This window comes from Herpailurus yagouaroundi, unplaced genomic scaffold, assembly GCF_014898765.1.
Source record: "Herpailurus yagouaroundi ecotype Mexico unplaced genomic scaffold, PumYag 160, whole genome shotgun sequence".
Lineage (NCBI taxonomy): Eukaryota > Metazoa > Chordata > Mammalia > Carnivora > Felidae > Herpailurus > Herpailurus yagouaroundi.
The window spans coordinates 44,252,086-44,270,619 of NW_024412401.1; the positions used below are offsets into that span (position 1 = coordinate 44,252,086).

The 18,534-nt window shown below is 40.5% G+C and overlaps 1 protein-coding gene and 1 long non-coding RNA gene across 7 annotated transcripts in view; one reads left to right on the forward strand and one right to left on the reverse strand.

Annotated features, from left to right (window-relative positions):
• LOC121034929 (N-acetyllactosaminide alpha-1,3-galactosyltransferase-like) overlaps nucleotides 1–11,837 on the reverse strand; it is a 20,133-nt gene extending 8,296 nt beyond the window's left edge. Inside the window, exons 1-4 of one of the 5 annotated variants that reach the window (XM_040482176.1) lie at nucleotides 10,714–11,837; nucleotides 9,919–10,004; nucleotides 8,537–8,569; nucleotides 5,847–5,900 (exon numbers count right to left, since the gene is read on the reverse strand). In XM_040482176.1, coding sequence (XP_040338110.1) covers nucleotides 5,847–5,900; nucleotides 8,537–8,569; nucleotides 9,919–10,004; nucleotides 10,714–10,734 — 194 coding nt within the window. In that variant the 5' untranslated portion in view covers nucleotides 10,735–11,837. Of the gene's footprint in view, nucleotides 1–5,846; nucleotides 5,901–7,490; nucleotides 7,759–8,536; nucleotides 8,570–9,918; nucleotides 10,005–10,713 lie in introns of those variants that run through there. The other 4 variants (XM_040482173.1, XM_040482175.1, XM_040482177.1 and 1 more) reach the window with 4 other exon arrangements.
• The window catches only part of LOC121034930 (uncharacterized), a 67,603-nt gene that overhangs the window by 41,256 nt on the left and 7,813 nt on the right, over nucleotides 1–18,534 (forward strand). For both annotated transcript variants that reach the window (XR_005792676.1, XR_005792678.1), the window contains 2 exons: nucleotides 8,344–8,466; nucleotides 10,287–10,403. This is a non-coding gene — a long non-coding RNA (uncharacterized LOC121034930). The remainder of the gene's footprint in view (nucleotides 1–8,343; nucleotides 8,467–10,286; nucleotides 10,404–18,534) is intronic.

Genomic DNA, 18,534 nt, shown 5'->3' on the forward strand with positions numbered 1-18,534 from the left:
TTTCCTTTCCTTTCCTTTCCTTTCCTTTCCTTTCCTTTCCTTTCCTTCCCTTTTTCTCCTTCCCCTCCTCCTCTTCCTCCTCCCCCTTGGAATTCTCCTCCTCCTCTGCCACTGTCATCTTCTTCTTCTTCTTCTTCTTCTTCTTCTTCATCATCATCATCTCCTCATCCTCCTCTTACTCCTCCAATTATCCTCCAACCACCACCACAACCACCACCACTATGGCTCTAGGTATTTAAGGATATCTTTAACAAACCAGTAGCTGACCATAAGCTAAAGGAACAGAGACCTCTCAGACCAAACAAGACAAAGAATACAGTCTTTAAAAATAGTCTGGAAAAGTCACCAAACAGACAAAGAACTACAATCCACAACAAGCAAGAACAACAAACTCTGAGGAGGCAAAGGAATCAGAATTCCAAAGTAACGACATTATAGTATACAAAATGCCTGTTTTCAACTAAAAATTATGAGGCATACAAGGAAACAAGAATGTGTGGTCCATTGATGGGAGGAAAGAATTAACAAAAACTGTCCCTGGGGAAGCCAGACATTGGGCTTACTATAACAAGACTTTAAATCAACTATTTTAAATATGCCGAAAGAGCCAAAGAAAACCATGGAAAAAGAACTAAAGGAAATCAGGAGAACGAAGGCTTAACAAGCAGAGGATGTGAATAAAGAGATAGAATATAAAAAGGAACCAAATAGAAGTTCTGAAGCTGAGAAGTATAATAGCTGAAATTTAAAAACTTGCCATAGGATTTCAACAGCAGACCTGAGCAGACATACATAGAACATTTTAACCAACAACAGAATACATATTCTTCTCAAATACACATGGGACATTTTCCAGGATAGATCATATGTTAGGCCATAAAATAAATCTCAATAAACTTAAAATGGTTGGAAACATACAAACTATCTTTTCCATTGACAGTGGAATGAAATTAACAGCAGAAGGAAACCTGTAAAGTTCATAAATAAGTGGAAATTAAACAAAACACTCTGAAACAACCAATGGGTCAAAGAAAAAAAAATCACAAAGGGAATTAGAAAATACATTGAGATGAATAAAAATGAAAATACAACATACTAAAACTTATGGGATGCAGTGAAAAGCAGTACTCAGAAGGAAGTGTATAGCTGTAAACATCTGTATTAAACAAGAAGAAAGATACCATATTGATAACCTAACCTTCCACCTTTAAGGACCTAGAAAAAAATAGCAAACTAAACCCAAAGCAAGAAGAAGGAAGAAATAATAAGGCCTGGAGCAGAGACAGCGGACATAGAGGAAAAGAAAAACATGACAGAATTAATGAAGCCAATAATTGGTTCTTTGAGAATATCGATAAATTGACCAATTTTTAACTAGACTGACTGAAACCAAAAATCCAGAAATGACTCCTATTATTAAAATCAGGAGTGGAAATGGAGACACTACTACAGACCTTACAGATAGAAAAAGCATTATAAGAGAATACTATGAGCAATTGTACATGACCTTATTAGATAAATAGATGAAATGGACAAATTCCTAGAAACACACAAACTACCAAAACTAGTTGAAGAAGAAATAGAAAAATTTAATAGGCCTGGAACAAGGCAACAGAATTAATAAAAATAATTGGATTGGTAATCAAAATTCTCCCAACAAAGAAAAGCCCAGGACAAGATGGCTTCATTGGGGAATTCTACCAAACATCTAACAGATTAACACCAATCGTTCTCAAAGTCTTCCAAAGAAATTGAAGAAGAGAGAGCATTTTCTAACTCATTCTATGTGGCCAGAATTACTGATACAAAAGCCAGGAAAAAACACCTCAGGAAAACTGTAGACTAATATCCATTATGAATAAAAATGCAAAAATCCTCAACAAAATATTTGTAAACTGAATCCAACAGTATATTAAAATCTGAAGTGAGATTTATTCCAGGAATGCAGGCTGGTTCAACCTACAAATACCAAAAACAAACAAAACAAAACAAAACAAAACACAAACAAATACCAATCTATGTAAAACACCATATTAATAAAATGGAAGTAAAAAACCCACATGATCATCTTAAGTGATGTAGAAAAGGCATTTGACAAAATTCCCACAATCCTGCATGATAAAAATACCCAACAAACTAGGAACAGAAGGGAAATTCCTCTACATGATAAAGGGCATCTTATGTAAAACTCACAGTTGACATCATACTTATTTTTGAGAGACTGAAAACTTTTCCCCTAAAATCAGGAACAAGACAAGGCTGTCTGTTTTATCCACTTCCTTTCAACATTGTACTGGAGGTTTAGGGAAGTTGGGCAAGAAAAGGAAATAAAAGGCATCCAAATTGGAAAGAAAGAAGTAAAACTATCTCTACTAATAGAGAAGATTCTAAGCAGTCTTCCAAAAAAAATCTATTAGAACCAGTAATTGTTGCAGGATACAAGATCAACATGCAAAAATCATTTATATTTCCATACACTAGAAACGAACCATCTGAAAATAAAATTAAGAAAACATTTTCATTTATAACAGGAACAAAAAGAATAAAATATTTAGGAATACACACAACCAAAGGAGGTGCAAGACTGATACAATGAAAACTATAAGACATTGTTGAAAAAGATTAAAGAAGGCCTAAATAAATGGAAAGACATCATGTTTATGGATTGGAGACTTCATATTGTTAAGATGGTAATACGCCCCAAAGTGAGCTACAGATTCAATGTCATTCCTACATGTACTGCATTGAATAGTAACCCTCCCCCCAATTCAAATCCACTTGGAACTTCAGAATGTTACCTTATTTAGAAATAGTGTCTTTGCAGATGTAATTAATTATGATGACATCATTGTGAATTAGGTTGGGCTTGTGAATCCAATGACAGGTGTTCTTTTAAGATGAAAGGGCACATAGAGGAGAGATACAGATAAGGCCATGTAGAGACAAAGGCAGAGACTGGAGCTATGCTTTCACGCCAAAGAATGCCTGGGGCCACCAGAGTCTTCAAGAGATAGGAAGAATTCTTCTTTTGGGCTTTAGAGAGAACGTGGCCCTGCTGACACCTTGATTTTGGATTTCTGGACTCCAGAGTTGTGAAGAAATTAATTTATGTTGTTTTAAGTCATGTAGTTTGTTGTGATTTGTTATAGCAACCCTGGGAAGGTAATACACTATCACTTTTCTAACTGCTAATTTAATTTAATTTAATTTAATTAATTATTTTTACTGAAATGAACAAACTGAGCCTAAAATTCATAAGGAATTGTAAGGAACCTCAAATAGCCAAAACAATCTTGAAAAAGAAGAACAAAATTGGAGGACTCACACTTCACGATTTCAAAGCTTACTGCAAAGATACAATAATCAAACCAGTGTGTTATTGACATAAGGATAGACATATATAGGTCAATGGAATAGAACTGAGTCTGTAAAAAGCCCATACAACTATGATTAGTTAATTTTAAATAAAGGGTGCCAAGACCATTCAATGGGGGAAAATAGTCTTTTTAACAAATTGTGCTGAGACCACTGGATATCTACATTTAAAAAAAATGAAGTTGCACTTATCTCCCACCATGGATAAACGTTAATGCAAAATGGATCAAAGACTTAAATGTAAGAGCAAAAGTTATAAAACTCTTAGAAGAAAACTACAGTAAATTTTCATGATCTTAGATTTGGTAATCATTTCTTAGATGTGACACCAAAAGCATGGACATCAAAAGAAAAAAAATTAGATAAATTAGACTTCCGCAGAAAACAAAATTTTGTGCATCCAAGGACACTAACAAGAAAGCAGAAAGGAGACCCACAGATAGAAACTGGCATTTTACAAAAGTAAATATCCAAGTGGCCAATATTCATGGGAAAAGGTGTTCAACCTTGATGGTCATCAAGGAAAAGAATGAAAACAGAATGAGAATTGTTGTACAGTTGGAAGAAAAAGATTCCATTGGGGCATCTGGGTGAGTCAGTCAGTTAAGTGTCCAACTCTTGGTTTCAGCTCAGGTCATGATCTCTTGGTTTCATGGGTTTGAGCCTCGCATCTGGCTCCGTGCTGACAGTGTGGAGCCTGCTTGGGATTCTCTGTCTCCCTCTCCCTCTCTGTCCCTCCCCGACTCATGCTGTCTCTGTCTCTGTCAAAATAAATAAATATATTTTTAAAAAAAGATTCTATTAACTATTTCAGAACCTGTTATGGACTGAACACTGTCTCCCCCAAATTCATATGTTGAAACCCTAATCCCCATTGTGGCTATTTAGAGACAGGGCCTTCAGGGAGGTAATTCAGGTTAAATGAGGTCATAAGGGTGGGGCCCAAATTCAATAGGACTGGTGTCCTTACAAGAAGAGACACCATGGATGCTTGTGGATGATGGCGCACAGAAAAAAGCCCGGTGAGGACAAGAAAGCCCAGGAGAGAGGCCTCAGGGGAAACCGAACTTCCCACACCTTGACCATCCACTTCTAGCCTCCAGAAGTGGGAAGAAATAAATTTATATTGTTTAAGCCAAAAAAAAAAAAATGCAGTGAAAACTGAATTTTATTGGTAGTCAATTTGGAATCTGTGTAAATGATTATATGGTTTTCTCCTTTGTTCAATTGTTGTGATGAATCATCACGCTGACTTACAAGGATATGCCTTACTTGTCTTGTGAGTGGGATCCCGTGCCAGTTATTAAGCTAACTTCTTTCATAACTAAACCCACCGCACTATGCTGGGCTTTCTTATATTGAGCCAGGACTCCGCAAACCACATCTCTTCTTTGCCAGCAGGCACCCTGTTAGGCTCTGCTAATAGAGGGCACTGGAGGAAAATTACAAGCCTGGGGGAAGAAGGAACTTGCTCTTTCCGGTTTCCAGGGGGCTCCTTATCTGCCTCCTCCTCCTGCAAGTCTCCACCACCGAGATATAGTTCCATCTGGATCCAGATTTCAGCTTTTCCAACACTGTCAAACCCAGCCTCATTGTGCCCCTCCGTAGAGGTCTGGCTCCTTGTCCCAAGAGGCCTTTCTGGAGCCTGGTGGTACCAGCACCAGTTGAGTGGGTCTTAAACTCACTGAGTTTAAGCTCTCCAAGTTTCTAGGGTTTCACAATTTTGGCCTCTTCCTTCTGTTTCTTCAGCCCTTTTCCTGGGGAAAATAGTTACTTCCTGTGGTTGTTCCCCCCATGACACCTTAGAATTCTCTTTCCAGACTTTCCAGTTACTTACACTAGTTAACCACTAACTAGGTAACTTTATACTAGTTAACAGTTCTTTGTATGAAATGCTTTTTTAAAATAACCGGTGTGCTTTATGTGTCCTTGTTAGATCTGACAAAAGTTGTAATATCATAGGAGGATGGTTCATGGACCATTATCCAATCATGATCTTAGCTGGACATTTCCTTTCAAAGTCTTAATTCAGACAAGTCCTGAAGCCCTGCACCACCAAGGAGAAAGACACGTGGGTACAGTAAGGAGCGGGAGGCAGAGAGGCTGGAGGAAAGCTGCTGTATTAAAGTGTGAAGTGCACAGACGACCCATCTATCTGACTTGGGCTTTGGTTCCCTCGTTGGCGAAATGAGGAGAATCAAGCAAATGATCAAACATGGACCCTTCACATTTTGACCTGCCATAATGTTAGGTTTGGGTTTCTGTTGGGTTTCTGTCATCTATACTCTCATTTATGAAGGATGTGGGCCTTAATATCCACTGGGACACTGCTTATTTTTTTGTAAGGTAATCAAAGATCAATCTCCCGCCCAACAGTTGGAAGGCCAGTTGTAAGTATTATTGACACAGTGTTAGTTTCTACTGGGCAATCTATGGATTAATCTCACATGTGTTTGACTTGGAGTTCTTACCTGGGAGAAAACCAGTCTGAAAGCTTTAATTCCTTTGATGGACTGTTCATAGACCTATCAGAAGAAATAGTGCAAAGAATCACACTGTATCTAGTTGAGCTTGAGATAATTGAATGTCTACCAAATCAAGGGTTATATTATGATATGATGTAAAATGCGAGATAAGCATGAAGCAGTAAGAAAAGCAGTGATGAACTTTGAAGGTAGTGGCATGGAAAATCATGATTTCTAACCTTGACTGAGGCTCTGTGCTGCCCAGAAATCTTTATGTGTTTCTACAGTGCTCATTCTCCTTCTTCTCACTGATAAATAGCAGTCATCACATGAAACCTCCTTCTATTTTCAGCCACCTCGCCTCCAAATTCATCTAGAGTACTGATTCCCGCCCCCCCCCCCCCCCATTGCATTGGAAATAGATCCCTACTATCTGTCTAAGGTTAGCCTTAAATATCCTGTCTGTTCAGAAGCCCTGATTTGAGAGTCATTCTCAGAAAGGTTTTTCCTAGGCTTTCTATTTGATCGATTGACATGCTTGCAGGCATTTTCCTGTGGCTTCAAATTTGTATGTGCAACTAGACTTCTCCCGGGAATTTAAGGCTCAGACATCCAACTGCATTCTGAAGTCTCCTGCTTGAAGTTCGCACAGATACCACGAGAAGAAGATGCTTAATGTGGAAGTCATCATGTCTTCCCCACGGTAGGAACCCTTCAAATGTTGCTTTATCTCACTGGCTCCACTTGGATTAGCAAGGCAGAAGTGTGAGAATCATTCTACACTCAGAGCATTCCCAAAATCCCAGCCCCAAATCCATCTTTAAACCCTGCTGGTTTTATCTCCAAAACGTCTCTCAAATCCATTCCCTATCTTCATTCTCTGCCACCGCATGACTCCAAGTCACCACCATCTCTTATTCGGGCTATTGCAGTAGCCTTCTAATTGGTCTCATCATCTGTGCACTTTAACCAAGACTTTGCAGTATGAAAAATGTTAACGGTGTGCAAACTGAAAGAGAATAGTATAATGACCCTCCATATTCCGATCCCCCCAAATTAACACTGTGATACCCTCTCTGCCTGTCCTTGTCCTGGCCCTTTGCAACCCATTCTCCATATGTCCACTCTGCTTCCTCTATCATGTTCCTGAAGCTCCAGTTGCTCCCATGTTATTCTTCTGTTTAACAGTGTTCAGTGGCTTCCCATTGGCCTAAGGATCATGTTCACACTCCTTCTATGGCCATAGCATTCTGCATAATCTGACCCTTCACCTTGTTCTAGCCACATCTCCTACGGGGCCCCACAATTAGAATGTTCCAGACTCACTGGCCTTTTTAAGTTTCCTTAAACACTCCACGCTTCAACCAGCTAATTCTCACACAGCCTTTAGGTCTTATTTTAAATATCCTCACCTAAGGGAAGTATTCCCTAGCCAGCTAGAGGAGGTTAGATTCCCTTCATTAATGGCTAATACTTATGGAATACTTTCCCGAGTATTATCTAATTTAATCCACCCTTATGAGATAGGTACTACTATTATTATCATCCTCAATTTACTAGACAAGGAAACTGAGGCACGTGGACCTATTATTCTCTTGTCCATAGTCAGACAGCAGGTGGAAAGACCAGAAGTTGGGCCGGGGTCCTTACTTCCTCCTTGCTATACACTCTAATGGCACCCCGGCTAACACATCTTTGGAGAGTTGATCCTGGGCTGAGTTAACGAGGGGCAGCTGTGGAGCTGAGTCGTACGTCACAAGTCCTTCTTTGTGCCTGTGTACACAGATAGGAGCACTGCGGCGTCCAGGGTGTGACTGAGACGTGGCCTTCTACGCAGGCACCCGCCTTATCGACAGCAAGGCCTTTGGTTACTGAGTATCGGTGTGTTAAGGCTTTAGAATCATGATGCGAAGAAGACCTAATATTAATGATGGGATGATTGTCAGATTGTGTTGCATTGTGTACATTTTATCAGAAAACACTTTAATTCATTTTTTCTCCCAGCCTCTGCTGCAGCAGACCTTCCTTGCACGTTCCCACCTTTGTCTACAGGTTTTCCTGCTGTTTTCAGGTGGTTGACTGTGAGCCACGGCTCCGTCTGGGGGAAACATACTCTCCCATGAAAACCATCTTACTACATTATTTTCATGCACAGAGCAGCTCACCTGCATGTAGAGTCATGGTCTTAGCGGGGGTGTTGGACCACATAGAACCAACTGAGACAAGGCCCTTGGACACAACAAGCATCAGAAAGGAAGCTTCTTGCACTTCATTAGGAATTTGGGTCTTACACAATCTTTGGGGAAGTTTTCCTCTCCGCGTACATTCTGATAGTGTGATTTTGTAGGGGGCTTGTGGTTAATACAATCTCCCAAGAGTCTTTTGGCTGAAACTTTTCTCCTGTGTGATTTCCCAGAGCTTTAAAAGACCCAAGATTCCTGGAAGCTGGGTTCTGTTTCCTGTAACACGTTTCCTCTAACCAGTTCTAACTCCTCCATTACAGATGGCACCCCGCCAGTCTGCTCTACTTTGACTCCTAGTACTCTGACCCTAAAGGAGCATCTCCAACATACGTCAGTAAAATTGCTTTGGTTTACTGTTGCCTGGAGGAACCAAGGACTTGCAGGTACTCCACTGCCCCCAACGGGTTTCGTCCTCAAAGAAGGGGTCATAGCATATTTGTAAATCGGACTTACCAGCACCGATATATCTTCTGTAGTTTCTTTGTGCTTAGGATAAACAAAAAACATTACATTACTTTTAAACTTACATAAGATGTTTCCATATTTAAGATGACTAGAGTTATACTCCAGCAATCCATTCATCTTATTCCCTAACATTACCAAATATTCAATGAACACATAATATGGACAAAATATTTGTGTCCCCCTCAAATTTGAAGGTTGACATCCTAACCCCCAACATGATGGCATTAGGAAGTGGGGACTTTAGGACATGATTGGGTTATGAGGTTGGAGCCCTCATGAGTGGGATTAGTGGCCTTACAAAAGTGATACCAGAGAACTCCCTTGTCCCTTCAACCATGTGAGGACACAGCAAGAAGGTGGCTGTCCATGAACCAGGGCACCAAGTCTGCCAGCGCCTTGATCTTGGACCTCTCAGCCTCCAGAACCGTGAGAAATAAATTTCTGGCGTTCATAAGCCATCCTGTCCATGGTATTCTGTTATAGCAGCTCGGACGGACTAAGACATGTACCATGTGCCAAGGACATTATTGGTTGCAGACATACAGTAATGAGCATGATAAAAAATCACCACAGTTAAGGACTTCACACACTAGATCTTAAAAAAGAAAACCTAATTCTTTGAGTTACAAATGAAAGAAAAACTTAATACTCGAAACGATGGAACTTGTTGATGGCCAATGAAATCTTTCTGCTTGTGTACGTATGTGGACTGCAAATACCATACCTAGTGCCAGAAGCCACCAATATTAGGGATGTCTCTTTAAAAATATGCTGCCTGGGGCGCCTGGGTGGCGTAGTCGGTTAAGCGTCCGACTTCAGCCAGGTCACGATCTCGCGGTCCGGGAGTTCGAGCCCCGCGTCAGGCTCTGGGCTGATGGCTCAGAGCCTGGAGCCTGTTTCCGGTTCTGTGTCTCCCTCTCTCTCTGCCCCTCCCCCGTTCATGTTCTGTCTCTCTCTGTCCCAAAAATAAATAAACGTTGAAAAAAAAATTAAAAAAATAAATAAATAAAAAGATGCCGCCTATTTAACAATGGCACTTTCTCCAACACTTACTAACTGCCTTAATTACATGGTTACTGTGTTGGTAGCTTAACATTCCTTGTTCTCACACAAACGGGCCTACAAACATTGTGGTCAGCCCTGATCCCATTAGAAACTAAGAACTTTTATGCTGAAGGTTATGTTTATGCTGATGTATTTGAATGCCATTTGGATATTTTGGGGTATATTGGATTGGTATATATATATATATATATATGGGGGTATATTTGGAGGCTGATTTTATTCAGAGAGTGAACCTATCACCTTTCTGACATACTAGATCTTTATCAAACCCCAGAATAAAATATACATTACTTTTTAAAAATTACCTGACATGATACTGTCTGTACAAAGCCCATAAAAACAATAAAAGTAATAGCAGTTGACTTGTTTTTCTTCTGTATTTCATCCTTTCCTAAGAGGAAAAAGAAACAGATAAAAATAGATTAAATATAGTACAATGAATACAGAGTAAGCTGTGTTGAATTGTGACTCTCCATGACTTTAACTAGCTGATTTAATATATATTGGCTAGGAATTAAGGCACCTCTGGTCCTTGGATGTCTCTCTATATGAAAATAGAGTTAAGCCAGCGGAGACACTTTTTATGGGAGCCAGCTGCCCGAAGCCAGGACATTAGCTCGTCTAAGCTGGCCTTGATGCAAGAGATTTTATAAACTTCATTTGTCTTTTCTAGAGTACACAAGGCTTTTCCTGCAGAAGAGAAAAATACAAATGCCACTTCCCAGCATAACTCACAGAGCGTGGTGTCAGAGAAAAGAGAAAATTGAGAAAATACTTGGACTTCAAAGAGGTATGTAGTTATGAAGGAACTATCTTTAGTGAAATAGTATTATGAAGTTCATCATCCCAAGACAGATGATAGGACTGATAACAGCATAAAATAGATGCTCCTTCTCAAAAGTATTTGAATATAAAATTGATTCCAAGCATGGGCTAGAGGCTAAACTATAAAGTTTAGATTATTTGTACATTGACTTGATATTTTAGCCATCAAGTTTGTAAAGCTCCTTTGTGATATTTCGTCTATGCAATATGAAATTGTGTGCAGAGAAGGAGTTGAATGTATCTCGATTTGGTTGAAATGAAGGACAAACTCTTACCTTTTGTTTCCCTAAGATCATAGAGGACTTTTGCACAGTTTCTTCCTTGGAGACTCAACACTTATGGCATGGTGGTTTGGGAAGACATGTGGAAAATCTCAAGTGGGCAGACGGTTTTCAAGCAGGACCTTCTGAGACCTTTGAAAAGTCATGAATCAGATACCCTGGTAGTGGTTCTTCGGCACTCCCCAGTTTGCCTGCTTATTATTTCAGTCTTCTGGGAATGATGATGTCATCACATTCTCTTTTGATGATGAAAGAATTAGATACTTAGAATCATAACAATTCATAAGCCAGTAGCTTCTCTTTGACATTACCAAGGGACTAGATTTTTCTCCCATTTAGGAAACAAACAAACATAGGATCATTGAAGTTCTTTTCTTTACTTGAGGTTTTTAAGCCTTCTACTACATTTTTAATTGAAGTACAACTTACATAACGTAAAACACATGCAATTTAGGTGTACAGTTTATTGTGGTTTTTTACACATGTCCATGTATATGTAAAAACTATTAATTAAGACACAGAACGTCTCCATGACCCCAGTATTTTTTTCTTGTGCCCCTTTGAGTCAGTACCGTCTCCCCGCCCAGGAAATCAGTGTTCTGATTTCTATGACTACAGCTGAGTTATTCCTGCTATGGAAGGTCATATAAATAGTGTTGTATGACAGGTACTCTGCATTTGGTTTTTTTTCACTCATGGTTTTGCAACTCATGTATGTTGTGTGTATCTTATACATACCAAAAAGTTAATTCAAAACAAATTATAGATCGAACCGTACAAGCTAAAGCCACAAGCTTCTAGAGAAAAACATAGGAGGATATCTTTCTAACTTGGGCATAGATAAAGGTCTCTTAGGAGGTGACAGAAGACAATAACTAAAAAAATGATAAGTTGTTACCTCATTATAATTAGAAGACTTTTGCTTGTCAAAAGACACCATTAATAAATTAATAATGATCCATTACTACTCACAAATGGTTTATAGTAACCTAAATGATACACACCAATACATGATTCGTTCAGGAAATAAAATCCGTATTAATGTTAGAAGGTTTGTTTGTTTGTTTGTTTATTGTTTTTTTATTTAGAGAGGGAGAGAGAGTGTGAGCAGGGGAAGGGCAGAGAGGGGCGTAGGGGAGAGAAAATCCTAAGCTGTGCTGACAACACAGAGCCTAATGAGGGGCTTAAACCCATGAACCGTGAGATCATGACCTGTACCAAAATCAAGAGTCAGCAGCTTAACAGACTGAGCCACCCAGGTGCCCCTAATGTTAGAAGTTTTCTGTTGATCTCCATTAATCCTCGAAAAAAAGGAGGGTGGTGAAGGATGATAACAAAATTAAATTAATACAGAATTAGAATGTTTTGACTCATAGGAAAGTAAATTATACAGTCCAATGCCCCCAGAGATGACAGTCATGAATTCTAGAAGGGAAAATAAAATAAAAATTAAATAAATCTATTCGAAGGCAAAAGAGATGGACCGAAACCAGGCTGCTCCTTGAAAGAAGGGAAATGTATTGGGTAAAGTTTACATTTATACAACTTTTCATTTTGAGGTTATCTCCCAATTTACACGGAAGTGGGTAGCTAGAACTCAGAGAAAGACTTGAGTCAGTATGAAACTGGTAGATGTCAAGGAGGCAGAAAAGTAATAAGAAAATCCCAGAAAGAGGAACACAGAATGGAGAACCCCCAAATCTGCATAGAAACTGACTTAAATCCTGGATGACAACTAAACTGTCCATGAAGAGGAACAACTACAGTTTCCCCAGGAAATAGCAACATTGGAAATCGAGCAATTTCCACTTACGCCCCCTGTAGGGTAAATGGAGTTTGGAATTTGAGTCCAGCCCAGGTAACTATCTGTCCACACAAGAATCAACACTCTTCAGAGGAAAATGAGAGAATCCCGAGTCTCTACGTGTCATCTATAATGTCAGGCATACATTTCGGAAAAGTTGACAGACATGCAAAGAAACAGAAATACGTGACCCATAGTGAAGAGAAAGAGATCCCAATATAACTCAGGTGTTAGAAATGGTAAACGCAGGGGCTCCTGGGTGGCTCAGTCGGTTGAGCCTCCGACTTCGGCTCAGGTCATGATCTCACAGTCCGTGAGTTCGAGCCCCGCGTCGGGCTCTGTGCTGACAGCTCAGAGCCTGGAGCCTGTTTCAGATTCTGTGTCTCCCTCTCTCTCTGCCCCTCCCCTATTCATGCTCTGTCTCTCTCTGTCTCAAAAATAAATAAACATTAAAAAAAAAAAAGAAATGGTAAACACAGATCTTAAAGCAACAATTATAAAAATTTTTGAGGATTTATTGGAAAACTTGGCTAAAACAAATGAACATACAGGAATTTCTCAGCAAAGAAATGGAAGCTATTTATTTATTTATTTATTTTAATTTTTTTATTTTTTTAAAATTTTTTTTTTTCAACGTTTATTTATTTTTGGGACAGAGAGAGACAGAGCATGAACGGGGGAGGGGCAGAGAGAGAGGGAGACACAGAATCGGAAACAGGCTCCAGGCTCTGAGCCATCAGCCCAGAGCCCAACACGGGGCTCGAACTCACGGATCGCGAGATCGTGACCTGGCTGAAGTCGGACGCTTAACCGACTGCGCCACCCAGGCGCCCCGGAAGCTATTTAAAAAAGGCATTCTAGGGACACTTGGGTGGCTCAGTCAGTTAGTTAAATGTCTGACTCTTGATTTCGGCTCAGGTCATGATCTCATGGTTCGTGGGATCAAGCCCCATGTCGGGCTCCCTGCTGTCAGTGCAGAACCCGCATGGAATCCTGTGTTCCCCCTCTCTCTCTGCCCCTCCCCTGCTCACACTCCCTCTCTCAAAAATTAATCAACATTTTATTTTATTTTTTTTTTAAACTTTTTTTTAATGTTTATTTATTTTGGGGACAGAGAGAGACAGAGCATGAACGGGGGAGGGGCAGAGAGAGAGGGAGACACAGAATTGGAAGCAGGCTCCAGGCTCTGAGCCATCAGCCCAGAGCCTGACGCGGGGCTCGAACTCACGGACCGTGAGATCCTGACCTGAGCTGAAGTCGGACACTTAACCGACTGCGCCACCCAGGCGCCCCAAAAAATTAATCAACATTTTAAAGAAATCTAAGAAAAAATGGACATTCTAGAACTTTAAAAGTACCGTATTTGAAATGAGGATGTCAGTGGATGGGTTCACAAATGGACTGTATACAGTAGAAGAAAAGGTCAGTGAAATGAAAGACAGATCAATGTTAACCATCTGTGAAAAAGAGAGGAAATGAAAGTCCGTTTACATTTACACTGCAATCAGAAGCCACCTTAGCCATCCACGTGCAGAAATTTCCACACTCTCTCATTACGAGAGTCTCTCCCCAAGAGGAGGGCCTTCTGGAGGAGGGAAAAAGAAGGGGAAGCAGTGTCTGGTGGTTCAGCAAATAGGATAGCGAGGCATGAGCCGGCATAAGAACATTCAAAACCTGTTTTAAAGCCCACCCACTTTCAGGAGGTGTTTGGGATGGCTTACTCTTAAGAAGGTATAAGCAGGGATGCAACACAAGCATTTTTTTTAAGGCAACAGAAAAAGAGACATTTATTTAGTCACTTAGGTAGGTGTTTTCACACGACCTTGGGCGTCCTTGCCACGTCATCAGAATGAAGGTTTAACCTTCATGTAAGTACTGTAAGGAGGGACTTACTTCTATCATTTAGCTATTTGTTTTCTATATGCCTTGTACCTTTTTTTTTTTTGTTCCTTATTTTCTGCATTACTGTCTTCTTTCATGTTTAATTTTTTGTGGTGAAGGATTTAAGTTCTTTTTGCATTTCCTTTTGTGTGCGTTCTGTGGCTATTTTCTTCATGGTTATTATGGGGATTACATTTCAATTCCTGAAGTTATTACACTCAAGCTAGAATTTATACCACCTTAACTTCAATAACATACCGAAACTGTTCCTTCACACCCCTGTCCCCACCTCTCTTGATTGTTGATGTCACAAAATTACATCCTTATACATGGTGTCTCCAAAACCATAAACAAATAACTCTTTGAAATCCATTAGCCTCTTAAATTATGTAGCAAACAAAATTTGGAGTTACAAACCAAAGTTATAATAATACTAGCCTTTAGACTAGTAATTTTTAAGACTCTATTAGTCTCTAAAGTAACATGGGAAACAGAAACTAGAGTTATACACTGTCGTTACAATACTGGCTTTTATAATTGCCCATGTATTTTATTTTGTTTATTTTTCTAAGTTTATTTATTATTTATTTTGAGAGAGAGAGAGAGAGAGAGAGAGAGAGAGAGAGAGAGAGAGGGGGGGAAGGAGAGGGGGAAGAGAGAGAGGGCAAGAGAGAGAATCCCATGTAGGCTCCACACTGTCAGTGCAGAGGTGATGTAGGACTCAAACCCACAAAGCATGAGATCATGACCTGAGCTGAAGTCAGATGCTTAACTTACTGAGCCACCCAGGCAACCCTATTTTTTATTTTTTTAATGTATACATTTTTAATGTTTATTTATTTTTGAGAGAGAAGAGGGAGCACTAGCAGGGGAGGGGCAGAGAGAGAGGGGGGACAGAGGAACTGAAGAGGGCTCTGCACCAACAGTGGAGAGCTTGATGCGGGGCTCAAACTCACAAACTGAGAGATCATGACCTGAGCCGGAGTCAGATGCAACCAGCTGAGCCAACCAGGTGCCCTGCCCATGTGTTTACTTTGATGAATATCTTTACTTTTCCATGTAGCTTTGAGTTACTATCTAATGTCCTTTCATTTCACCCTGCAAGACTCTCTTCTGACTTTCAGTTTCTAATGAGAAATCTGCCAGTAATCTTATTGAGGATCCCTTGTATGTGATGAGTCATTTCTCTCTTGCTGTTTTCAAGATTCTCTTTATCTTTATCTTAATTTTTCAAAAGTTTGATTATAATGTGTCTCAGTGTAGGATCTTTTTCGGTTCGTCTTACTTGGAGTTGATTGAGCTTCGTGGATGTTTATATTCATCTCTTTCATCAAACTTGGGATGTTTTCATGCATTATTTCTTGACATATTCTCTCTTTCTCTTCTTCTGGGATGCCCCCAACGCATATGTTGCTCTGCTCAATGATGTCCCATGTTTCTTAGGCTCTGTTCACTTTTCTTCAATCTTTTTACTTTCCATTCCTCAAACTCGATATTTATTGTCCTGTCTTCAGGCTCACTGATTCTTCCTTTTGCCTGCTTAAATGTGCCTTTAAATCCCTCTAGTGAATATTTCATTTTAGTTATTGTCATTTTCAACTCTAGGATTTCTTTTTGGTTGCTCTTTAGGCTTTCTCTCTCTTTATTTTACTTCTATTTTGTTCATACATCATTTTCTTGACTTCTCCCACATCTTCTTTTCATTCTCTGAGCATCTTTGACAGTTGTCTTTGTCTAGTATATTGGCCATCAGGCCTTTTTCAGGAACAATTTCTGTTTATTTTTTTCCTTTGAATGAGCCATACTTTTCTGTTTCCTTGTATGCCTTGTGATTTTTTTCTTGAAAACTGGACATTTAAATCTAATACTGTGATACCTCTGGAAGTTAGATTTTCCTCTTTCCCCAGGGTTAGCTGTTTTTTGTTATTGTTTTCATTTATTGTTTTTGCTTTTTTTTTTCTTTTTAATTATAGGCTGTCTCTGTGCCAAGGATCAGGATAAGTTGTAAATTTAACATCTTCTAGGTCTTTTCTGAGTATTTCCTTGGGTATGCATGGTCACTTACTAATTTCCCTGTATATGTAGTCTTTATCGAGTCTCCTAGTCTTTAGTATCTGGCTCCCCAAAGAGGAAAAGGGAAAAATGAGAAGAGCGAAAAGGAGTGCTGGCCCTTTAAATCCCCCGGCTGTCACTTCAGCTGAGGGGGGAGGGGCTGGCAACAATAGATGCCCGCCTCTTTGTCTGCACCTCTGTGATCCTAAGCAGCAATTAGTGATCAGAGCCCATTCTGGCTCCCATAAGCTGCCAGGAACATGTGCACAACTGCCTGCCACATGGCTGGGGGTGGAGAATAGGTGGCCGCTACTGTGCTAAGAGCTGAAATTGACCAAAATTCATCTTAATCTACCATCCAAGCCCTCCCTTGGAAGTTGCAAGCTTTCAATGACTCCAGAGTTCCAAACTGGTTACGTCAGACACATTCTGCCAGTGCAATTATTGTCTAGGTGGGGAGACAGATTCCTGGTGTTTCCTATTCCACCATGTTCCCAGAATCATCTTTACCTGGGAAGTTTTTAGAAGTCCTAACACCCATCCAACTGAATCAGAATTCTGGGGGTTGGAACCAGGCATCAATATTAGTTCTCCAGGTAATTCCAGGATGCAGCCAGGTTTGAGAACCAGGGCTTTGTACTCCCTACAGCCACGAGAGAGGCATAACTCCTATGGGCTAGTTTGGATTTTGGAATCAGGTGCCCTGCGCATAAGGATATCCAGCTGCCTTGCATTTGCCTGATAATATAAAAGCAGTAACCTTCAGTGAGATCCGGGACAAGAGAAAGTTCTCCAGCTGGTCCAGCTTGCGGGCCAGTTGCCCTGCTACTGAACTCTTAGGGCCAATCCCATCTTACATAGTTCAAAGAATCTGTAGAATGGGATGATGGGTGAAGACTGTGAAGCCTTGATGGAAAACTTAGAGCAGAGGCCCATTGAATTCCAAGGTGAGGAAATGCCTCTGGAGCACATAACCATCATGTCCTTCTTTTAAACGGTGTTGCTATAATTTTTCCTTTTTCCTTCATTGTGATTCACCACTGACTCTAGTGTATGTGGGTGTGAGCTATGTTTACCCCTTATTTTACAGATTGTTGATAGTCCAATGGGTTCTCTAAGGAACCAAAGGGGGGAAATAGTTATAACCTGGGGTCCGTAGTCTTTGAGAAGCCTGGCCTTCTGATGTTATCTGTGGATTCTGTGGTCTGGTATTAGGAGAGGGGACTGTGCTCAGGTGGTACATAACATTTTTGGATCATGGTAGCAGGGAATGTTTTAGATATTTTAGATGCCTATTTTAGAAGTGATTGACAGCTAGACAGCTGTAAGTGGAATGTGGGAGACACTTGGAGAGGCACCTACCCAGCTCACAACAATATGTCCTTCGAACTGCCCTGCAGTGTGATCCACAGCCGCTGGGAGCAGGGTCGATGCTGTGCTGTTTGGGTTTTCTTTTCCAGGAATTTAAAGGTTGGGGTTTTTTTTTAATGTTTTATTTATTTTTGAGACAGAAAGCACCAGTGGGGGGAGGGGCAGAGAAAGGGGGGGACAGAGGATCCAAAGCAGGCTCTGCACTGACAGCAGTGAGCCCCATGCAGGGATCGAACCCGCGAACCTCGTGATCACGACCCAAGCTGAAGTCGGACGCTCAACCGACTGAGCCACCCAGGTGCCCCAGGAATTTGAAGTTTTGAAGGAAGAAACCCTGAGTCTGGAAATAGTGGGGGGCCAAGCTATGCTGACAGATCCCTAGGGAAAGTTCACAAGTTTTAGCTGTTGAAGCTCTTCGAACTTCCCTGGCTCTTGCTCATGGCCTGGTTGTAGTGATGGGCCAGGAAATTTTTATACAACCAACTCCTAAAAGAGAAAAATGGAAGACGAAGCAAAAGAAACAAGAAGCCTGCAATGTTTGTTGACCCCCATGGTATAAACATGCCCACTGGGGCCCATACCAAGCTCCCACGGTGAGGTTACCACACAGGGAGTTGGGGGGCAAGGAGGTATTGCCACAGTGGCCAACTCTTTCTTGTATTCAGTGGAACTTTCCCTACCAAAAAATAACCTCCCCCAAATCTCCC